The sequence below is a fragment of the Pseudonaja textilis genome, chromosome Z (genome assembly GCF_049901715.1).
Source record: "Pseudonaja textilis isolate UNSWEBS1 chromosome Z, rPseTex1.2, whole genome shotgun sequence".
In the NCBI taxonomy this organism is placed as follows: domain Eukaryota; kingdom Metazoa; phylum Chordata; class Lepidosauria; order Squamata; family Elapidae; genus Pseudonaja; species Pseudonaja textilis.
This window is the reverse complement of record NC_142008.1, coordinates 63,712,435-63,737,473: the sequence shown is the minus strand read 5'-3', so window position 1 is coordinate 63,737,473 and position 25,039 is coordinate 63,712,435. Positions and strand designations below refer to the sequence as shown.

Sequence of the window (25,039 nt, the reverse complement as noted above, 5' to 3'; positions counted from 1 at the left end):
TTGCTGGATCTGATTTAATAGATATTGGTAAGATACAAACCTATTTAAGTGATGTTGGTAGAAAATTAATTTGATAGAGGAAAAATATACGAGAAATTTGTATATAGAATATTGTCTAATGCTGATTGAATTTTTTGGATTAATTGTATAATTATTGGACAGTGGTTCTATAAACATATGAATTAGATGGTCAAAGAATAATTATATAGTATTATCATCGTATTATTATTATTAATCTCATCTTATTGTTCTACTGATAAATTATACCAACCAAACCCTGTTTAAAAGTATTATACAAGAAATCTAAGGGAAAAAAATAAATTATAATTACCTACTTTGATTAAATATATATCCTTAATGAAAAATATAAATCCAGATATTTAAATATATTAATTAGCTGGGTGCTTTAACTATTTACAATATTTTCGTGATTACATAGACTTGATGTTCTTCTGGTTAAACATATTAGTATTTATTTACTTGTATTTATAGTGGATTAATTAAATATATATATTGGGTTAATATTTAAAACTCTAAACCTTAGAATATTTGACTACTTAAGAAATTGAAATAAGATCTGTCTGGGATTACCTATAATAGAAAATTTTTATTTAACAACATATGTATAAAATACGTGTACAGTATATAAAGGAGAAGACAATATAACTTTACTAGGATAGTTGCGGGTGGTTTGGAGAGAGCTTCTACAAATAGTTAAAACAGCAACAATAACTACAAATGTAAAATCAGGGAAGAAACCTACAACAGCGACTTCTTCACCTCTGCGACAGAGATCGATTAACGCAATGTTATTGGTGAAAAAGACAAGTTCCGCTCAGAGTTTGCAGGCAGTACAGTCAACACTTGCCATGATGCAGGAAATGATGGTAAAAACCCATGAACTGATAGCGAGGAATCATGAAGACATGAAATTAGAAATGAGAACGGAAATAGGAGGAGTGAAGAATGAGATACAAAATTTAGATAGTAAAATCGGAAAGATGCAGGAGACAATGGCAAAAAATGACCAAAAATTAAACATAGTAGAGGCAAGAACTGAGGTGATGGAAAAAAGATTAGAGGAATCGGAACAAAATTGGAAAGTTTTATATTGTGAACTTCGGGATTCCGTGGTGCATATAGAATTAGAAAAAGCATCATTTTATTTGAGATTCCAGAATGTTGTTGAAGATAAAAAGGAAGATCTACATGAAATAATGGTGAATTTTATAGCAACAGCCCTACAGAAAGACAAACAGGAAATCGAGAATGACATCGATGAGGTCTACAGAGTATACATGCATTATGCCCGAAAACACAGACTACCCCGAGAAGTCCACATCTGATTCGTGAGAAAGACGATACGAAACATGCTATACAGCAAGACCAGAGATGAGCCACTGATATATAAAGATCATGAAGTGGTAACGTTGAAGCAAATACCCAGGAGAGTTAGGGAGCAAAGAAGGGGCTACCAGTTTTTGTCATCTCAGTTAATTAAAAATGGTATATCGTTCAGATGGCTCACCCCAGAAGGACTCCTAGTAGCATGGCAGGATAAAAAATATAAAATCGACACAACAGAGAAAGCACATCAATTTCGCGAACAATATTTGGGACCTGAAGAAGAACGTGAAAGTGGAGTAGAACATTTATCTGAAGAGAAAGAACTTGTACCACAGTCAGAATCTCAGAAACTTAGAGAAGATGAGGACAACAGACCAAGTACAAGAGAACCCAGAACAAGGAAAGAAACAAAAAATGCTCTACACAGACAGTAATATGAGCAGAGAAATTACCTTATTCTCAGTTAATATCAATGGTTTAAATTCAACAATAAAAAGAAAACAGCCATTTGAAAAACTTAAAAAGCAAAACGCAGATATAACTTGGATACAAGAGGTACATATCATAGACAAACAGGCAGACCTCCTAAAGGATACTAATTTGGGAAAAATGTATTGGGCTCTTTCAAATAAAAGAAAAAGGGGTATTGTGGTATATATAAAAGATTGGCTGCAACACAAACAAGTATATAAGGATGATGATGGAAGAATGTTATTTATAGAAATAATATTAAATCAGAAAAAAACCTTGTTAGTTACAGTATATACCCCAAATATAAATCAAAAAGAATTTTATAATAAACTCCATCACAAGATAGTAGAAAATGAATATACAAATGTATGTATTGTAGGAGATTTAAATGCTGTTTCAGACAAGGATAAAGACTATAAAAGTTCCCCCCCCCCACAAAAAAAATAAAAAAAATAAAAGGAGACTATTCCCATCGTCTTTTAATAACATGGTAAGGGAATTAAACTTGAAGGATGTGTGGAGAGAACTATATCCAACCAAAAGGCAATATACCTTCTTTTCCAATCCCCATCATTCTTGGTCCACAATAGATCAGATTTGGATGGACCCAGGTTTAATGAAAAACACTGAAAACATAGAGATTTTGCCAAATGTATGGGCTGATCATAACCCTATTCAAATTAAGTGGAAATGAAAAAGAACGATTGGAAGATGGACATTTAATAACAGTATATTAAAAGATAACAAATATATTGAAATAGTGAGAAAACAATTGAAAATATTTTTTGAAATAAATAAGAGAGAGCATACGTCTCTTCAAAATCTCTGGGATACAACAAAAGCCTATGTGAGAGGTTTAAATATTGGTTATAATATTAAAAAAAATAAAGAAAAAAGACAACAACAAAATGTGTGGAAAGAGAAGCTTAAAGAGTTAGAAGTAAGTAGACAAGTTGATCCGAATAATCAAAACACTACTAAAGAAATAGATTTGGATAAAACATAAGATAAATTTAAGTATGCAGGAAGACCTGGCCAGAAAAGTTAAATTAGCAAAACAAAATTATTTTGAAAATGCAAACAAGCCAGGGGGATGGTTAGCCAATAAAAAATTAAAAAAAACAAGGATAAAGAACGATTGTAGCTCTCCAAGACCAAAAAGGGAAAGTATGTGCCCAGGCTAAGGAAAAGAAAGATATTGCCAAGGACATTTTTACAAATCTATACAATCAAGAAGAAGTACCAGAACAACTTATTAACCAATATTTGGAAGAAAATTTTTTACCGGAAATTATGGATGAAGAGAAATGTATTTTAAATAATAAAATATCCATGGAAAAAATTAGAAAGGCAATTGGAGCCCAAAAACTAAATAAACCCTGGGCCCGGATGGAATTCCGTCTGAATTCTATAAGGAGTTCCAAGAGTTATTGGAGGAATTAATGACAGACTTATGTCATGAAGCCTTGGCTAACGCTAATATACAAAAATCATAGACTGAAGCATATATAGCCCTTATTCACAAAGAGCAATCAGACCCACAAAAAATTCAAAATTATAGGCCAATATCACTTTTAAATGTAGATTACAAGATTTTGGCAACAATATTGGCGGAAAGACTAAAGAAAATATTAAGTAGGATTATTCATACTGACTAGAATGGGTTTCTGCCATATAGATAAATGAAGACAGATACAAGAATAATTATGGATGTTTTAGAATACTATGAAGTACACACAACTAAAATAATGGCACTTAGTTTTTAGATGCTCAGAAGTCATTTGACAATTTAAATTGGAATTTTCTTATTAAACAATTGACAGGCATGAAATTTGGTGAAAATTTTTTAGGATTCATCAAAACAATATACAACACCCAAACCGCAAAAATATTAATAAAAGGGGAAAATACAGATAATATAAGAATAAATAAGGGTGTAAGACAAGGATGCCCCTTGGCTCCCCTACTTTATATATTAGCAAAAGAGATACCATTGGTACAAATCCAACAAAACCAAGAGATCGGGGGTTAAAAGTTAAAAAAGAGGAGTACAAACTTCAAGCATTTGCTGACGATATAGGCTTTACAGTGGAAGATCCCCTGGAAACGACACCTATTTTGATTAAAGAAATAGAACAATATGGAAAGGTGGCAGGGTTAAAAATTAATAAAGAAAACACAAAAGTGATAACAAAAAACTCTACAAATGAACAAAAGGAAGAACTAACAAAGAGATTAGGGATACAGGTGGTAAATATAGTAAAATATTTGGGGATATGGCTGACAGCTAGGTGCTCATCAATTAAAAAAGATAGTTATGGTAAATTAACAATTCAAATATTTAAAGACTTAGATAATTGGGCTAAACTACAAATATCTTTATTAGGCCATATTGCATTAGTAAAAATGAACATTCTGCCAAAATTCTTGTTTTTATTTCAGATGGTGCCAATCAAGTTGGAAAAAAGTTTTTTTGAAGAACTAAATAAACATATATCCAAATTTATATGGCAAGGGAAAAAACCCAGAGTAAAATATAAATTATGGCAAGATGATAGAAAGAAAGGGGGCTTTGGTCTTCCAGATTTTGAAATATATTACTATGCTGCGATAGCAACTTGGCTCAAAGACTGGGTTAATTTGATAAACAAAAGGATTTTAACACTAGAGGGTTTTGATCTCCAACTTGGATGGCATGCATTTATGTGGGATGGAAAGAGTAAACACCACTTTCAAAGGCATTATATAAGGAATGTGCTACCATATATTTGGGAAAAGATTAAAAAAAGTACATTATTGCAAGGTCCCACTGTGGTTATCCACAATGGAGGCAGTTACACATCCAAATGTCTTAGATTTTGACAATATTGTAAGATATAAAGATTTATTACATCAAAATGGAGAGTTAAAGGCTTGGAATCAAATACAAATTTTAGGAAAAGAGATACCATGGTGGCCTTATGCGCAGATACAATTGCACTACAAAAAAGATAAAGAACAATTTGGCTTTAACATGATCTACCAAGAATTAAATAAAATTTGGCAAGGAGAGGAAAAGAAGATGATTAGTAAAATATATAAATATCTATTGGATTATAAATTAAAAGAAGAAACAGTCAAAGAGTGCATGATAATTTGAGCAAAAACTGTGGGCCACAGTATTGAATTAAACAAGTGGGAACATATTTGGGAAACAAACTACAAATTAACTATGTCGGCCTCGTATAAAGAGAACCTCTATAAAATGGTGTATAGTTGGCACTTGCCACTCGCGAGACTGGCTAAGATGTTCCTGAACCTTCCCCCAAACTGTTGGAAGTGTAACTGCATCCAGGGAAAATATTTTCATATGTGGTGGACCTGTCCATTTGTGCAAAAGTTTTGGAAAAATATCAAAAATTGGATTTTAAATATAACTAAACAAGAAGTAAACCTTGAACCTGAAACTTTCTTGCTGGGTATGATAGATTCAAAAATGGGGAAAAAAATACCAATATTTAATTTTACACATTATAATGGCAGCGAGAATAAGCTATGCACAAAATTGGAAATTGTCTACCACCCCTTCAGAGGAGATGGTCATCAAAAAAATTCACGAGTGTGCAGAGATGGATAGCCTAACTAAACTACTAAAAAATAACCAAGATAGAGATTACTATAAAACATGGAATTGCTGGTATGAATGCTTAAAGGCAATATTTGACAACTGGATAACCTATAAAGTTATTGAAGACGTGCGTTTAATCATAAAGCATTTTGTGAAACTAAGGCATTGAAAAAACGAAAAAGGTATTGTAACAAGGCAGATCACGTTATTGTTAAAAAATGTTAAAAATGTGTAACCATTGCTCAACTTTTTGCTGCAAAATGTAGATATATATCTGTTTATATGTTCGTTTGTTTTTCTTTAAATGTATGATTCTTAAATAAAATTTATTTTAAAATAAAATTTAAAAAAAATAGAGGAAGAGCAAGTAAAAGAAACAATGATTGCATGAGGAAATATGGGATTGACCTAGATGAATGGCAAAAATTGTGATCTCAAAATTATAAAATGTCAATGTCAACTGCATATAAAGAAAATTTATTTATTTAAAATGTTTTACAGGTGGCACTTACCCCCGACAAGAATCGCGAGGATGTTCAAGGATAAATCAGATAAATGTTGGAAATGTCATCAGATACCTGGTTCATATTACCATATGTGATGGACATGCTCGGACGCAAAAAAAGATTGGACTAAAATCTACACATGGTTGGAAAAAATGATAAAACAACACACAGACTTTAAACCTGAGATATTTTTATTGGGAATTATACCGAAAATATACCGTAAAGAATTGAAATATTTTATTGTAAATGTTTTAACAGCGGCTAGAATTGTATTTGCTAAGAATTGGAAAAATGAAAAAATACCTATGCAGGAGGAAATTATTAAGAAAATCATGGACTGTGCTGAAATTAGTAAATTGACATTTGAAATTAGAGAACAAGAAGATAAACAATTTTATATGATATGGGATTTATTGTATCAATGGTTAGATAAAAAGACATGGTAAAGAAATAGATTAGTAAGCCTTACAATAAAAGTTAATAGTTTGAGGACTTCTGGTTTGAGCTTCTTCGGCAACAGACCGAAACCTCGTCTCTGCGAGGCTTCGATCCATGCTCGCCGCTGGAGCACCCTGAGCCGGCTGGTTTCGGGGCTAAGCCACCCCGTAGAGGTGGTAAAGAAGCGGGAGACTGCCTGCAGGGTTGAGGAGAGCTGCATCTCTCCTCCCCAGCTGGCCATTACTCCCCTTCCCAAAGGCGGTTGTAGCGGTGGTCAGAAATGGCCACCACAAAGAAGAACTCGACCGGAAAAGAATGTGCAGGAGGAAGATAAGAAGAGAAAGTTTTGGTTGACCAGGTCAAACAGAAAAAGCAACAGATAAGGTACTCTGGAACTGTACTATTAAATTAATAGTATTATTATTAATAGTATTAATACTATTAACTATTAAAAAAAACAATAACATTATTCCCAAAGAAGATTTTTAAGCTGCGAAGGAGAGAGAAAAGGGAAAATATTTGGGTTTTTTTTCTCCTTTTCCTATACTGACAGCTAAGAGACTTAAGCAAGAAATTGGAAAAAAATCCACTTTGACATTAATAGGCATTTAATGCTGAAAATAAAAAGTCAAAGGGATAATAAAGATTTCTGGATAATCAAAAGCTTTTGAAAACAGGAAAGGAGAGAAAAAGAATAAAGGGGCAGGATCTGGAAGGGAGAGACTGCCTGGAATTAAAAAGAACTTACAGCAAAATCTCAACAAGACTTCCAAAAGATACATTTTAACTAAAATTTCGCAACAAAAACCCCAGGAAGAGAAAGTGGAAAAAGAAATAAGAAGAAATAACTTCAGACTATTTCGATTACTTGATGATTTCTGGATTTTTGGTTATTGTATTTGAATGACTAAAATCAATCGGGTGGTTGTTTAAAACTGTTTAAAATGGCTCCACTATTAGAAGAACTGAAAATGGAAGATGCACAAGAAGGGAGAGGCTCTTTTGGCTTCGTATTTCAGTTTTTAGAAATGGAGATTTGGAATTATGAGAAACAACAAGAAATGCCTACAGAACAAGAAGATTGAGACAAAGAAGAATCCATCTTTAATGAACAAGTAATCTTAGGTGGGGGGAAAAAAGGAAAGGGGGAAGGAGAATGGAAAGTTTAAGATTGGGAAAAACAACTCCAAAAAAAAAAAATAGAGTGAAAAATAAGTATAAAACCAGAAAGCAACAGAAGGGAAATGCAGAAGAGAGAATTAGAAGTAGAGACAAGGGGGTAAAAAGGGAGGGAGAAGATGAGAGGGAAGAAAGAAAGGAAAAGAAGTTATAAAGGACAGAAACAAAATATAGAGAAACAGGGCCTATTTAGAGATAATGGGTGAAAATTTAATGGAAAAAGGGATTCTGCAAAGGTACATAAGATAGTATTGTTATATTAGAAACAGAAATAATTTTAGAAAATATGAAACAATGTATGATTAAAACGTTTGATAAAATAGCTATCGTAATTCAGTAGAATGCTTGTCAATAAATAAATGTAACAAAATGAATATTTAATGATTTACAAAACATATGTGAAGAGAAATAACGGAAAAATTAATTATGGAGATTATATGTGTCTTTAAAGAAGTATGATATTTAATTGAAAAGAAGCGTTAAAGATGTTAAGATTTTAATGATTATTAATGATAGAACTGAATTGGAATGGAATGAGGGTTTGTAATTACATATATTTACAATCTTTTTTTTTTTAAAAGAATATAGTGTGTATTACATTCTTATAATACACACTATATTCTTTTTAAAAAAAGATTGTAAATTTTTTTAAAAAATATAGTGTGTATTATAAGAATGTACCAAGTAGAATTCGATTGGAAGTTATGTATTATATATTATATTGAAGGTCATAACCTTAAGGTATATATTGAAGTTTAAATAAGAGTTGAATGGGTGTAATTAAAAGATATAAAGGTGTCATACTCCAATTAGTAACTACAGGAGAAAATTTGTTTAATGAGAAAAGATAATATGAAATTGAAACAGAACAGACAAAAGTATAAATATAATGATTTGAATTGAGATGAGATAATCAAAATAAAATTGAGAAAATTAAGAGGGGAAAAACTATATAGAAAATGTAGAATAGTATAAGATATGGAATAGAACACAAAAAGGAGCATGAAATTGAGTTTTGTGTCTGTATAACAAAGTTCAACCCGGGACCATGCTATTTTCAAAAAAGATGTTTTACTTGTATTTTGTATGTCTGAAAACCCAAATAAAACTTTATTTAAAAAAAGTTAATAGATTGATATAGAATATAATATAAAATATATAACCATTGGATGAATGTATAAGATTAAACCATTAATGAAATTTAGAATATCTCACATAAAATGATGGAAAAATATTTTAGTCAAATGAATGTTTAATACTGGGACTTGAGATATGTATTTAGAGAGAAAGGCTCTAATTCGCTCCCATCCCATCACCGCACAGATTGCAGTATTGAAATCCTTCCTGGGGCTAAACTCCCAAAGCCTAAACTTTGCTCTATGATTCCACATGAGCTAGGAGAGCTTCTCACCTTCATAGACAAGAACTTAAAACAGCAAGGCCATGGGTGGCAGCCCCAGTTTTGTTCTGGGAGAAGATAGATGGGACTCTTCACTATGCATTGATTATAGTGGGCTAAATGCGGTGTGCATAGAAAATGTCTACCCACTGCTGCTGATGAAAGACATGCTGGCACATCTAGCCAAAAATCTTCACTAAGTTAGACTTGCAGGAAACTTACTACTGGATACGAATCAAGAAGGGCGATGAATGGAAAATTGTGTTTAATTGCCCGCTGGGATGTTTTCAGTTCCAGGTGCTCCCTTTTGGCTTACAGGGGCCTCCCGCGGTTGCAACTAATCAATGTGGTGCTGCATGACTTTTTGTACAAAGGAGTATAAAATATCCATATACACTGAAATGAGAGAGGAACATATGAAAGTGGTGCAGGCAGTTCTTAAAAGGCTCTGAACTGCCGAACTGTGTGCAAAACTTTTAAAGTGTGAATTTCACCAAGATAAGATTGATTGCCTGAGTTATATCTCTCAAATGAAGGAGTGGAAATGGACCCAGAAAAGGTAAATGCAGTGTTAGAGTGGGCCCCTCCCCAGACTAGGACACAATTGCAAAACTTCCTGGGTTTTGCCAATTTCTACCAACAGTTCGTCCCCTCCTTTGCAAAGATCACATAGCCAATCACCAACTTTTTAAAAACTAAGGGAAGCCAAAACCAGATCAGCCACTTAAGTGGACCATGGAGTGCCAGGCAGCGTTTGAAAACCTCAAATAACTGTTCACAGTAGAACCCATGCTGAAGCACCCTGACCCAGAAGCCCCATTTGTAATTCAGGCCGATGCATGTAATGTAGCTGTGGGAGCAGTGTTATTGCAGAGGAATTTCCAGAGGTTGCTACAGCCTTGTGCGTACACTTCTAAGAAACTCACCGAGACTGAACAGAGGTAGGCGATATGGGAGAAGGAGGTGTATGCAGTGCGGTGAGCCCTACTAACTTGGCAGCATTCCCTGGAAGGGGCAAGGATGCCATTTGAGGTAAGGACTGACCATAAAAATCTGGAAGCCCTGAAAACTCCATGCAAGCTATGCCCTAAACAAATCTGTTGGGCTCAACACTTTAATCGTTTCAATTTCACTCTCCGTTTATGTCCCGGGGGCAGAATTTTATGGCAGATGCTTTGTCTAGATTGTCCCAATATAACAGCTGAAGTGGTCAGATCTGTTATCCCCTTAAAGAAGCTAGTAGCCCTGGTAACCACTAGAACTCAGGGGAGGGAGGAGTCTGAGATTCCAAATGAACTGTGTGAGAAGCTGAAAAAAGCACTAAAAGCTTACTACTCACAAAAATGACTACCCTTTAATATGGTGTCTCTCATCTTTTTTGTTTGTCCCCATTTTGTTGGGCCCCAATCCCCTACTCTCTTAAACATTTATCACACTAGTGGGATTCTTTAATGAAGGAAGGCAAAAAGCTGGTGTGACACAGCTGGGTTGCCCAAGCATTCCTGGGTTGCAAAAGCAGATTGGAAGTGTGAATTTGAGCTTTTTAGGTTCTCTTTGAAGCACCTACAGCTTGATGAGTTTATTTGTGTGCCTCTAGTTAAAGTGATTACCCTGGATCTGTCTTCTTGCCATAATAGGTTAATTAATGCCTTGGTGAGTTATTTTTAGCCTGATTCTCCTTATTTTAATGGCTCAACTTAATTGTTTCTATTGTCAGCTCTGTCTGTCTGAGTTATCTCTTTCAGCTGACTCTTGGTTTTTCTAAAGGGGAAAGGGCTGGCTTGAGTTTCTTGGCCATGTTTTCTGGGGTTTCTGTTGCTGTGAGGTTTCTGGTATGGTCCTTCCAAGTTCCCACAGAACAATGCCGCCTGGGTGGAATGCTGAAAAACACTTCACTACATTTTTAAGATGAAAAGTCTTAATGGCTTAGGTGACTAAACATGGCTTCCCCTAAATCCCCTGGCTTCTCTCTCTGCTACAGCTCTCATTCCGTTAGGGACTGTTGGTCCAGGTAAGCCCTGGGCTAATGTAAGATAGCTAGGAAAGATTTTTGTGGCAATACTGGCACAAAGTAACAAGCTCCCTTGATTTGGTAATTGTTCCATTTTAAGTGTTTATTTTTCAATTATTAATTAATTGTTCAAATATCAGCCATTCTTTACATCTCATTCTTACAGGGTTAGGGTTATGAGTTAGGGTTAAAATTTGTGGCTGAACACTGAGCGCTGTGCTGTTGTGAGACATCGATTTGGCCAAACCCACCCAATCACATGACCAACAAGCCATGCTCACCCAGTCACATGACCAACAAGCCATGCCCATAGAACCTGTAGTGAAAATTTTTGAATCCCATCACTGACACACACACACACACATACACACAGAGACACACACACACATATATATAAAATTAGGCATCAGTAATTATTAAAGTAATTATTTCTACATATGCATAAGAACATTGTTAATATGATTATTAAACATGCTGGCCTTTCTTCACCATAGATATGATAGAATAATTAATGAATACCAACTGAATGAGACTCAGAATTCAAGCATTGGTCTTTTTCATGCAAAAACACGCTTAACGTAAGAACTAGTGATTTTATAATGTTCTAATCTTATGTGGATTTGTTATAGCATATATTAATCAAACCAAATTCTAAAATTAACCAAATCTAGATCTTTGGAATAGTTCCTGTATAATCCAACACAAATCCCAACTCTGAATTATTTCAATTAATCAGATACTCACGAGAAGTTTTCGAAGCAAGTAAAGTGATTCTGGAGCCAGCTAATAACTGAAATCCTAAAACATTAAGTTGATCTTCATCAATTTGATCAGCAAAGTCTACATGAAAAAGAAGAAACACAGTTTGCATCATTTCTTCCAAATGTTCATGTTTATTGCAGGCATTTTCTTATTTAAAAAACCTATTGTTTGAATTTTTACCTGAAAAAAGAGTAATAAGGCTGACTGTAGGTTTGTTGGTATCAATAGTTAACTTCTGGCTTGCTGTTTTTAAAGGCTGAGCAGGAAAACAAACCAGCCGCAAAGGTAATCGGAATGTGCATTGGGCAACCCTTGGTGCACCTGAAATAAATCATATATATATATATATATATATATATATATATATATATATATATATATATATACACACACACACACACACACACACATATTAAATCAAAATACCCCAATTCTAGGTGCGATAATGCATCTTAAGCCTGATCCTTGGTGTCACTTGATTTTTTTAATGCTTCTAAAGCCTACATAAAATACAAAGTGTTTTTATGTAGATTAGTGCCCATCCCCACAATAAGAAAGACCAAGGTAAAATTGAGATGTACAGTATCCTTCAATGATTTATTTTATAGTTAACATTGTTTCTACAAAGACATTAAGACATAAAATGTTATATATAGAATTATTTTCAAATAAACTATTATAATTATTTTATCATATATTTACATTCTCTAATAATTTACCTGTCGCTGTATTGTATGATGCTGTAACACTACCTTCCAAATCTGCTGGTAAGTAATTCCCTTTTCGAAAAGCAGAAAGTACAACTGTTTTAGATACAGAAGATTCTGTGAACACAAGCAGAACAATGAAAAGGTAAATTGGAAAAAGAGCCTGAGAAATTTGTCTATGAAATTATAACAAAGAAACATCAGTTCAGTTGCAACTCACTACTCATTCAATCTTTATCCTATAATGAAAAAGGCATGTAATGTTATTTACATGTTTTTTCATGTAAAAAACAGTGTATAATAAAAAAACTGAAATTTCTAAAATTTGTCATATATTTCATTCAAAATCATGTTCAATAGAACATCTATTCAATAGCAAAATGTTCCAGTATTAATTGGAATTATGCAAACTATTTTTTTTTACTTTACAGACAACAGATTCTGTTTGCTAATTATGAGACACCAAAACAACAACTTTAAGAGATACAGAGCTCTAAAACCATCTGACTGCCTTAGCTTAACTGTAATAGTGAGGGTTCCTTGGTGCAGCTGTGGCACAGAGCGAGGATCTTTTGCTTGTGATAGTAGGAGCCAGGCCTAACATAGCTTTATACTTTGGATCAGATCCAGCAAGAGACATGCCAGACAGGATCCCAGAGGCTCCAAACTAAAAAGAAAGTTTCTCCAAAGAAGGTTTAATTAATCTCCGTCATCCCTCCAAAAATGGTTGAAATAATTGAAATTTGGCAATTTTATAAAACATTTTATGACATAAAAATAATCAGAAAAAGGATATGTAACATAATACAAAATGACATAAAATATTTTCTGTGCTTATGTTTGACTGGACTATATAGTTCAAATTGGGCTATTTTCTAGGCAGCTACATCTCTGAATATATCCCAATGAACACAATATATTAGAAGCTCTATCACTATTAGACGCACTGAGAAATCTGATGTGTTTCTGAAAGCATGATCCAGATCATGCTTTCAGAAATAGGTAAATAATTGAAGTTTAATAAAGTAAAAAACATATATAAAGACTGAGAGATTTAGTCTTTCCTTAGGCAAAAAACCAGCTGATGATTTTGGAACAGATACTCCCTTTTAATCCTAGAAAGAAGGAACTGGCAAGACACTTCTAAACACCTTGCCAAGAATATTGCAGAGGGAGTAAAATTAATTGAAAGTACAATTTTTAACTGTGCACATGACATACTATTTTACTTTCTAGTTTCTATATTTTACCAATAAATAGGTAGACATTTTAAAATATTGCTACCACACATCTTGTATAGTCATAGCTTCACCAAACAAATTTATTCCACATATGACATGTTGGAAATGAGAGGAAATATTTATTGTGGTCTTATATTAAAAATAATCAGGTAAACAGGGGGGATAAAAACAGTCTGAAATAAAAACTGACCAGTAATCAGAGGGATTTATATAATAGAATGCTGCAATTTCAGGGGTGGGATTTACCGGTTCTGTCCAGTTGTATAGAACTGGTTGTTATGATTCTGTGCAGTTCAGAGAACTGGCAAATCGCACCATTGGCTGGCCCCACCCCTCCCCTCCGCGCCCAGTCAGTCCTTATCGTGCATGTGCAGCATCACCTGCAGCCTGCTTTAGCCCACCCGCCAGGGCAGCCAGGCTGCATGCCTTCCACTGTGGCCCTGCCTGGTCTCCCTGGGTGAGTGAGGCTCTGCAAGTTCCAGGGCCCAATCACCTACTTGCCACTGCCGATCACCTTTCTCCCTCACCCCACTTGCCTTTTGCTGCCGCCGCCTGCTGCCCTAACCCCCAGTTGTAAGGGCCAGCAGCTGTGGTGAATCCAGGTGTGGAGCAAGATGCAGACTGGTGGGGACCCGAGCTAAATTTCACCCTACTGGAGAACATGTGGAGAGGCTCATGTTCTTCTGCTGCTGGGAAAGCAAGAAAGTCTTTCCTGGCACAGCTCTGGGTGGCAGAGAGAAACAGGATTCAACCGGGCTGCTTCTCTGCTGCCTGGAGCCATCTGTTTCCCTATTGGAGGGGAACTTGCAAACTTTTCACTGTGCCAGGAAAGACTCTCTTGTTCTCCCAGCAGAAGGAGAACACAAGCCTCTCCACATGTTCTCTGGTACAGTGAAATTTAGCTCAGATTCACCACAGCTGCTGGGCCTTGTCAGTGGTGGGGAGGTGGGGGTGGGCAATCAGGGAGCATGATACTTTGCTGCCCGCATGGCCCCTTTGCCTGCCACCCCTTTCCTCTCCCTCCTACAGCCCCTTTCTTGGACCCAGAACAATCACCCCGGTTGGCTCTGCCACGCCTGCCTGGTCGCACCTGTGTCGGGAACAGGCGTTGTCATTTTGAAGTTGAGGAAGAAATTGGGGAAGGAGATAAAGGGTCCTGCAGTGGCCAGGACAGGAGCACTATTGAGAAGCAGGGAAGTGGCCTTCTAGTGGTCTGACCCAGCGTTAAGGCCAGCAGGCTATGGGAAGTCAGAGCACCGAGGGAAAGGGGGATTGTCAGAGGAAGCTGCCCTCTCCATGTTGAATTGGGACCATTCAGAGTAGTCCTAGGAATTGGATGAGTCAAGCCGCAACTCCTTGCCTTCTTAGCTCAGCGAACGGCCATTTTCTGCAGGAAGACTGCTGAGGAGGGAGGTCTACCTGAGCGACTCCTCTGGTGTCTTCAACGGATTATTTGAACACTTACAAGCAAGTGCAGTTAAAGGCGTTGCTGTCACACATTAGCCCAGGCCTCAGCCCGCGGCTCCGTAAAGCCAACACCAAAGAAATGGGCAGTCAGGTGAACCCACGATGCAATGCTCACTCGGATCTCAGCAGCTCCAAGCCATCCGACCTCAAAGCCCCTTGGGCTGTCTGAGCCGGGACCACTGATCTCAGGCTTCTACTCACCCATGCTTGGTCGCCACCTCTTGACCTTGCCCAAAACGGCTGGCCCTGCCCCTCCCCCTCCTGGCCTGAGAAGGTAAGGGCAGGGAGTAGTAAAGCATCTGGGTCCCTATCTTCCCGTCTCTCCCCCCCACTCTCTCTGTTTGTGTGTGTGTGTGTGTGTGTGTGTGCGCGCGCGCGCGTGTGTCTTTCTCAAAGCCGCGACTGGGCCAAGCCAGAAAACTTTCCTTGGTGTTCTTTGCTACTTCTTTCATTTCTTCTTTTTGGAATCCAGACTGGCTGAACAATGACTGCCAGCTGCGGTGGAAGCATCCCTTCAGGTGACCTTTCTCCTCCTCCTCCTTTTGTGACTGGCAGCTGTGACAGGACCGGCAGGATGCACATGCGAGGGGAGACACTCCTCAAGCAAGTGCCAAAGCACAGCAAAACCGGGTGCGGGGTGGGCGGCTGCTCGCTTGAGGAGGCTCCCCATGCGTGTGCACCCTCCCAGCCCTGCCATAGCCGCCGGTCGTGAGAGGAGGAGAAGGAGAAGTGTCACCCAAAGGGGTGCTTCCACCATGGCTGGCGATCGTTGTTCAACCAGTCTGGATTCCAAAAAAAAAGAAATGAAAAAAGTAGTGAAGAGCACCAAGGAAAGCTTGCTGGCTTGGTCCAACTGCGGCTTTGAGAGAGGGCAGGGAGAGAAAGTGGAAGATAGGGAGAGGGCAGAGAGAGAGACAGAGAGAGATACGGGGGTGGGAGAGCCATAGAGAGACACAGAGAGAGAGAGGGAAAGAGAGAAAAAGAAGGAATGAGATAAGAAGAGACAAGAAAGAAAAGAAAGAGAAAAGAGAAAGGAAGAGAAAAGAGAAAGGAAGCAAAAGGAAGAAAAGGAATAGACAAAGAAAGGGAGAGATGGAAGGAAGGGACAAAGAAAGAAAGAGAGGGAGGGAGGAGAAAGTGAATGAGATATATGGATGAATAGATAAATACATGGAGGAGGGAGGGAGGGGGGGAGGGAAGGAGAGAGAAAAATGGAGAGGAAGGAAGGACACAAACCCTGGCTTCAGAAGACTCTGAAACAGCACAGCAATCTGGGGCTGGAAGGGATCTAGAGGTCATCTTCTAGTTCAACCCCCTGCTCCAGCAGATCCTTACAGAATCATAGAATAGCAGAGTTAGAAGGGAGTGTGTGTGTGTGTGTGTGTGTTTGTGTCTGTCTGTCTGTCAAAACTCCAAAAACAGGTCAAGTAGCTCTGGGGAGGTCAGTCGTAAATTAGAACACTTGCTAAGCAACCCGCCATTAAGCAAGGACCACTTGTATTTGGTTTGCCAGTCACATGGCCACGCCCAGTCATGTGACCATCGAACCATGCCCAGCCAGTCACGTGACCACCAAACTACACCCACAAATTAGGCCACGCCCACAGAACCAGTTGTTAAGAAATTTGGATCCCACCACTGTGCAATTTGACCACTGCAGGGTCAGGAGGTCAACTTTTGGCTAGCTTTCTTTCCTTTCAGATTTCAGTTCAATTATAGAAGATAAAGAAACAGAAATGGTGGCCCTCCAGCATGTTCTGCTCTTCCTTGTCAGGTCAGTTGCTTTAAAAATATATATTGCCCAGGCTTTATTCTGAGATGGACTGACCTGGTGGGCAATTTAAAAATATATATTGCCCAGGCTTCCTGGTTAACAATAAAATGAAAAATTCACCTCTCCCAGCTCCATCTGACAAGTTATTACATATCTGTTTGATTGTGAAAAATAGGCCTCACTATAAGAGTTCTCACTTTCTATCATGTGGGGTGGGGGGAGTCTTATGTTGCTCTCAAGCAATACAAACATGCACACTGAGAAACTGAATTTGGTCCCATTTTTTCAGTGCATCACTTTCACCAAGCTTTTAATTGTTAACTCATTTTAGAATTAATGTTAACCATGTTTCTAACTATATTTTAGTTCTCTTTTTAATTTATTATATTTTATAAGTAATATTACATATTTTGTAGGCAATATATTACATGTAATGTATTACATTATTTCAATATAATATTGTACTTCTGCAATGTTGACTAAAGATTAACAGTATAAACTTTAAAGACACAGGTAGCTCTTGACTCACAATCATAATTGGCTTTTATATCCAAAACCAAGTATCTTGTTAAGAAGCATCTGCAAAGTACAACAAAATATTTTATTTGTTTTACTACTTTAGATTTTTTTAATCCCACCTTTATTACTTCTATAAGTAACAAAAGGCAACAGACTTACATAAAAGTTTCTCCTATTTTCTCCACAATCACAATCCACTGACTTGGGTTGGGCTGAGAGCAATCATTGGCTCAAAGTCACTCAGCCAGCTTTCTTGTACAAAATGAGGCTAAACTAATAGTCTCCTGGTAGCACTTTATCCCCTACACCAAACTGGTTCTATTTATTATACAATAACGATTCTGCCTTAAAATGAACTTAATACTGAAGTCTCCACTATATTGTTACATACCATTGTTTGTGCATCTTGGAAAAAAAGAAAAAAGAAACTAGCAAAGTAAAACAGAAAACAACAAAAAAGAAAAAGAAAAACAAGCTATTTGGTTTCTAACTTTCTCTTTTTTGTGCTTCAACTAATTTACATTTAGGCCCCTCAGAACACCAACTGTAAATATTCAAATTTGTCATGCTGTACATTTTATGTATTGGAACCATTCTTCTTTAAATTTGGTTAAACATCTGTGGTGAATATAATATATATTGTCAGTTTTACCATTCCTACATATTCTCCGAGTTCCCAAGCCAATAAAATGTCAGAAAGGGTGTTGGTACTTATCAGATAGGCCCATTCTCTTTGAGCTGTAAAGAGCATCCAGTAGTGGGGAGGTGCTTCAGTCTCTGCACGTCTAGGCTGGGCTTAATTTCTGGAACACACCTCCTCCTCCACAGGACTCCTCCCCAGCGTTCCCCAGCATTCACCTTTGGCAAAGACGAGAGAATAAACACCACTCGCCCTGAATGCCTTAACAATTTGTTGGCGGGAGAGGGGACGAGCTGGCGTCACGACAGTACAGTCTGCAATCGAGCTTCAAGATTGCAGCCGATATCTTCGCCCCTGGCCGGTCCAAACGGACCTAAACCATCCCGCAGAGACGGTGATCATGAAGGCCATATCCTGTGGATCCCAGGGACACCGCAAAGTCCCTGGTTGATCCAAAAGAAGTCCCTTTTGCCGGCGGCGGAGAGGCAGCCCCAAAGCTGCTGAAGTCGGGACAGCTCCGGAAAGGAAGAGGCTGAAAGAGAAAGTGTGTCGGCTGTGTGAGAATCCTTTTTTTTTTACTAACATTTTGAGACATGAAAGGACACTCTAAGTATAAGAAGAAACCTGTGAGATTTTTGACAAAATTGAATAAGCGGCAACTTTTAAAGGGAGAGGCGTCAAAGTGAGGCTTGGCTTTTTTTCCTTACTTTTTTACTGGACTTTATCGCGACTTAGCAGTTAACTGGACTGAATTTTCATATATATATATATATATATGAAAATTTCTTATTCCCCTTCTTGATTTCTTAATTTTTTTAGACGAGGCTCCCTTTGGTTATTTTTCTTTTATATATACATGTATATATTTTTCTTCTTTTTAACCTCAATTACGTTTTCCTGGGAGAAGGGGGAAAGTGAGAACTAAGAAACTTTGTAACATTGCCAACTAGAGGCTTGAAAATATTTTACTTGAAGAGAACTGGGAAAGACTCCTTCTCAAGGACATTTCAACTTGATAAGATAGAGGAAAGAGCTTGGCAGAATATTATTACAGGGGTTCTTCTGGACTTCTATCAACAATTTAATACTTGAAGTTTGGCTTTGAAGCTTGTGGAGAAGAGAGTCATAATAAGAGTCATAATATTAATTGGATAATTAAACAATGTGCAGTGTGTTTTCTTATCTTCTTTTAGTTGTGTTACCCCTCCTTACCAGCTTTACTGTAAACTTTTATTTTTGCAATATTTATATTTTTGCTTTTTATTTTAAAGGGAAAGCCTCAGAATTTTTCTCCTTTTCTTTTTTTCCTTTTTTCCACTGGGATTTTTGCTTCTTCCATCCATGTTCTTGGACTATTTTGGTTTCTTTTTATTATTGAGATTTTTTAACTGGATTAAGGTGTGAAGAACCTGAAGAAATTTTTCTTTTCTTTTGTTCTTTTTTTTAATATCATTGGGCTTTTTCCTTCTTTTTATTTTTATCCTTTATTGTGGATTATAATTGATTATTTTATAATTGGATTAGGGTCCAGAAGAACCTGAAGAATTTTCCTTCTTTTTCTTTTTTCCTTTTTACCAATTGGGCTTTTTACTATTGGGTTTTTTACTCTCTATTATTTTTATTTTTCATTTTGGATTATAATTGGCTACCTTACCAAGTGGATTAAAGTTTAAAAGAATTTGAAGGTCTTGAATCATTCAAAATGAGTAGGAAACCCATACCTTCTGGCGTTCCTACCTCTACTTCTGCCTCCCCACCATCTGGAGGACAACGTTTAATCCAGACAATGTTAAAGCAAGATAAAGAACAAGAAAAAGTGACTTTACAGATGATTATGCAAGGAATCCAAGATCTCAAGATAAAATCAGATACTATTGAACAAAGAATAGAGAACATTGAACAAAGAACAGGGAAGACTGATGAAAAAGTTGAAAACATTCAACAAATGATGGCGAAGTATGATGAGAGATTCCAAAAAATCGAAGAAGAAGGTAAACAAAGAGAGGAGAAGATTGGAAATATTGACAGCAGACTAACAGTGGTTGAACAAGATAAAAGTGGGATGCTGAAGTGGGAGATGGAGAGGTCAGAATTCTATCTCAGATTTCAAAACATAGAGGAAGAAAAAGGACAAAATTTGGCTGCGATAATGATAGAAATTCTGGCTGATGCTTTGGAAATAACAGAGGAAAAGATGATGGATAGAGTAGATGAGGTATACCGAGTTTTCACAAGATATGCGATGAGAAATAATTTGCCAAGAAAAGTCCACATTAGATTTACCAAAAAATCTATCAAAACACAAATATTACAGGTGGCAAGAGAGAAGACATTGAAATACAAAGACAAGGAGATTGTGGTTTTAAAACAAATACCTAGAAGAGTGAGAGAGATGAGAAGAGAATATCGATTTTTGACTAAAATGCTACTGAAAAAGGAGGTGAATTATAGATGGCTGATTCCAGAAGGACTAATGTTTACATGGCAAGAACAGAGACACAGAATTGATTCAATTGAGAAAGCAGAACTTTTTTACGCAGAATTTTTTGGAAGGAGAGAGGAAGAGGCAGAAAAAGAGGTCTCATTAATTGAATTCCAAGAGGAATAAATGGGGACTGAAAAAGAAGAAGGCGCAGTAGGTGGACAGGTAGATATCAAAGAACAACGTGAACCAAGATCTACGAGAGCTGTCAAACCTAATTACAAAATATAATCATGGAAGAGAAAAAACTGATTACAATGAATATAAATGGACTTAATTCAGCTGTTAAAAGAAGGAAAATTTTTCATAAATTAGAGAAATTAAAATTTGATATAATTTGTTTACAAGAAGTACACATTAAAAAACAACATGAACAATTGTTAGTACAGCCAAAATTAGGGAAAATATTCATTTCTTTGACTCAATGTAAGAAAAGAGGAGTGGTTTTATACATTAAAGAGGCTACCCCAGCAAAATTGATTTACACTGATGAAGATGGAAGAGTATTAATGGTGGAAATAATGGACAATAATATAAAAATACTCTTGATTGCAATTTATGCTCCGAATGATAAGCAAGAAGAATTCTATAAAAAACTACACATGAAAATAACTCGATTGGACTATACCAATATAATTATGATGGGAGACTTTAATGGAATTGTGGACAATAAACTGGACTATACAGCAACAACAACAAAGCAAAATAGAAAGATTCTCCCTAAATCCTTTTTTAAAATGACAGATGAATTAACCTTAAAAGATACATGGAGAGAAAGAAATGCTAAAACTAAACAATACACTTTCTATTCAAATAGACATTAATCATGGTCCAGATTAGATATGATCTGGATCTCAACAGAATTAATATCTAATATTCAAGAAATAACTATTGAAACAAGTACTTGGGCAGACCATAACCCAATGACAATTAAATGGAAGGGACAAAAAAAAAAGACCGAGATGGACGCTAAATAATACTATTTTAAAGGAAAAAGATTTTACACAATGGATTGAGAAAGAACTGGCTTTTTTCTTTAGAGAAAATAAAAAAGAAGATACTTCAATTCAGAATGTTTGGGATACAATGAAGGCATATGCCAGAGGCTTGATAATAGATTACATAAGAAAAAAGAATATCAGGAAAAGGCAAGCCACCAAAGCCTTGGAAGACAAGTATAAAGGACTTGAAAAAGAATTACAGAAAATGCCACAGAAAAAAGATATTAAATTGAAATTGGACATAATTAAACATAAAATAATAGAGAAAGAAGAACTGGCACAGAAAATTAGAAGCGCTAAACAGAACTATTTTGAAGATGTAAATAAACCAGGTAGATGGCTAGCATATAAATTGAGAAAGGAGAAAGAATCAAGGAAAATAACGCAGTTAATAGACGACCAAGGCCAAGTTTGCCATGGTAATAAGGAGAAAAAGGAAATTATTAGAGACTTCTATGGGCAACTATATAAGCAAGAGAATATTGATGAGGAAAAAGTCAAACAGTACTTACAGAATGCTAATTTACCTAAGATATCTAAAGAGACTGAAGAAATGCTAGAAAGCAATATAACAATGATGGAATTAACTGAAGCACTTAAGAAACAAAATAATGGGAAAGCACCAGGTCCAGATGGGCTTGCGGCAGAATTCTATAAAACATTACAAGAATCATTGAGCATTCCATTGTTAGAAGTTATGAATGAAGCTATGTCAAAGAAGATGATACCTAAAACATGGTCAGAGGCTTATATTACACTTATTCCAAAAGCAGAGGCTGATCTACTACAAATTAAGAACTATAGACCTATTTCTTTATTAAATGCAGACTATAAAATCTTTGCTTCAATCTTAGCAGAAAGACTTAAAAAATATTTAAATAATTTCATTCATCCAGACCAAAATGGATTTCTGCCAAAGAGACAAATTAGAGACAATATGAGAGTAATCCTGGATACTTTGGAATACTATGAGGCACATTCTGAAAAGCAAATGGCTTTGATATTCCTAGATGCTCAAAAGGCATTTGATAATGTGAATGTGTTACTACTATTGGAACAGATGGGTTTTGCCAGAAAATTTATTCAAGCAATAGAAGCCATATATCATAAGCAAATGGCAAAGGTAATGATGGAGGGAGAACTTACAGATTTTATTAATATAAGAAGAGGCACAAGACAAGGATGCCCCCTATCTCCTTTGCTATTTGTATTGACCTTGGAAGTGTTGGATAGAAATATTAGAGATGACAAAAGCATAAAAGGAATGAAAATTAAAAAGGAAGAATTTAAATTGCAAGCCTTTGCGGATGACTTAGCCTTTATTTTGGAAGACCCTTTAGAAACAGCTCCAAAACTATTGGAAAAGATAGAGACATATGGCGAGGTGGTTGGTTTGAAAATAAATAAAGATAAAACAAAGATCTTGACAAAGAATATGCTACTAAGACAAAGAGAAGAACTGGCAGACCTGTTGAAAATCCAAGTCACGAACAAGGTCAAGTATTTGGGGATATACTTGACATCAAGATGTAGTACATTAAAAGAGAATAATTATATTAAACTTAAACAACAGATAGCCTTAGATTTGAAGAAATGGGAAAATTTACAATTGTCATTAATAGGGAGAATTTCAACAATCAAGATGAATATTTTACCCAGAATCTTATATTTGTTTCAAACAATACCAATTAGGCTCGGAAAAGACTATTTTGAAGACTTAAATAAAATTGTGTTGAAGTATATATGGCAAGGTAAGAAAGCTTGAATAAAGCTAAAACTCTTGCAAGTTTCTTGAATTAGAGGAGGTTTTGGCCTACCTAATTGGGAGTTGTACTACCAAGCTGCAAATTTGATGTGGGTCAAGGAATAGATAACATTAAGAAAGACCAGATTGTTGACACTAGAAGGTCATGATTTGTTGTTGGGTTGGCATGCCTTTTTATGGTATAAGGGAACTAAAACACAGGGTTATTTTAGAAGACATTATATACGGGAGTCTTTGTGGTTAAATTGGGAGAAGATTAAAAGACAATGTTATTTGAAAATTCCAGTTTGGTTATCGACTATTGAAGCATTTTCCTATCCTATAATTTATAAGAAGGAACAAACAGTTAGATATGGGGAAATATTGGATGAAAAGGGTGAACTTAAATCGATGCAAAATCTAGAGGAACAAGGTATAAAGATGAATTGGTTTTCATATGCGCAAATACATTCAAGGTATGATGAAGATTCTAAAACAGACGGATTTTATGATAAACTGACTAATCTAGATAAGATTTTGACAGGTACTGATGAAAAGGTGATTAAAAATTATATGGTTATTTACTGGGAATTAAGCTAGAGGAAGAACAAGTTAAAGAAACTATGATTGCTTGGGGGAAGAATTTTGAATATGGGATTGATTTAGAGAAATGGCAAAAACTATGGTCGCAAAATTATAAAATGACAATGTCAACAGCTTATAAAGAAAATCTGTATAAGATGTTGTACAGGTGGTACTTTCCCCCGACAAGGATAGCAAGAATGTTCAAGAATAAATCTGAAAAATGCTGGAAATGTCATCAGATACCTGGCTCATATTACCATATGTGGTGGACTTGTGAGGACTCTAGAAAATATTGGACTAAAATCCGCATGTGGTTGGAAAAAATGGCAAAGAAACAGATAGATTTGAAACCGGAGGTTTTTTTATTGGGAATCTTACCAGATACATACAGTAAAGACTTGAAATATCTGATTGTAAATGTATTAACAGCGGCTAGGATTGTATTTGCTAAAAATTGGAAAAATGAGAAAATACCATTGCAGGAAGAAATTATTAAGAAAATATTGGAATGTGCTGAGATGAGTAGATTGACATTTGAAATTAGAGAGCAAGAGGATAAACAATTCTATAAAATTTGGGACCTTTTCTATCAATGGTTGGATGATAAAATACAATAATAGAATATTTAGAATGTTAGATAACAATGAATATTTTTGTTTTTTGTTTTTCTTTTGTTATTTGACATCATATCTATAAAGTGTTTTTAGGATAGATTTGGTATGATTATATAATCCGTTATAGAATAAACTACCTAAATTATAGTTATCTCATAAAGTATGAATGAATAAAATCATAGTCAAATGATTTTCTAATAGTAATACTAGGATATATAAGTTTGGATTGATAATACGAGTTATTATGTAATGTAACTGTAATTGAGACTACGAAATGAATGCACAAAACTGATGAACCAACCGACACACTGCTTGTATATATGTATGGAAGAGAGCTGATGTTTTTATGTTCTGTTTGTTTTGCTTGCTTTTAAAAAACCAATAAAATTGTTTTCAAAAAAACCCAACATCAATTTGTTGGCCAAAACGAGACCTCACCAGATGGAAAAATGGGTGGGGCTGGAAGCTCTTCACAGCTCAAAGAGAACAGGTGTATCAGGTAACTACCAACGCCCTTTCTCCTATGAGCTGTTCAGAGCATCCAG

The 25,039-nt window shown here is 35.9% G+C and overlaps 2 protein-coding genes across 7 annotated transcripts in view; one reads left to right on the top strand and one right to left on the bottom strand.

Annotated features, from left to right (window-relative positions):
* BBS9 (Bardet-Biedl syndrome 9) overlaps window positions 1-25,039 on the bottom strand; it is a 365,750-nt gene that overhangs the window by 222,720 nt on the left and 117,991 nt on the right. For all 6 annotated transcript variants that reach the window (XM_087917940.1, XM_087917939.1, XM_087917936.1 and 3 more), the window contains 3 exons: window positions 12,440-12,544; window positions 11,901-12,041; window positions 11,703-11,798 (listed from right to left, as the gene is read on the bottom strand). In XM_087917940.1, the coding sequence (XP_087774066.1) occupies window positions 11,703-11,798; window positions 11,901-12,041; window positions 12,440-12,544 (342 nt within the window). The remainder of the gene's footprint in view (window positions 1-11,702; window positions 11,799-11,900; window positions 12,042-12,439; window positions 12,545-25,039) is intronic.
* LOC148124046 (uncharacterized) lies at window positions 19,746-20,733 on the top strand. Its single transcript, XM_087915875.1, has 2 exons — window positions 19,746-20,262; window positions 20,296-20,733. The coding sequence occupies exons 1-2, from the start codon at window positions 19,771-19,773 to the stop codon at window positions 20,674-20,676; spliced, it is 873 nt and encodes a 290-aa protein (XP_087772001.1). The 5' UTR covers window positions 19,746-19,770; the 3' UTR covers window positions 20,677-20,733.

Excerpts from the sequence above, each read along its gene's own strand:
- LOC148124046 (XM_087915875.1), top strand. The coding sequence starts at position 19,771 with ATGAGTAGGAAACCCATACCTTCTGGCGTTCCTACCTCTACTTCTGCC. Across the intron at positions 20,263-20,295 it reads TGGAAATAACAGAGGAAAAG|TTCACAAGATATGCGATGAG; the intron begins ATGATGGATAGA and ends GTATACCGAGTT.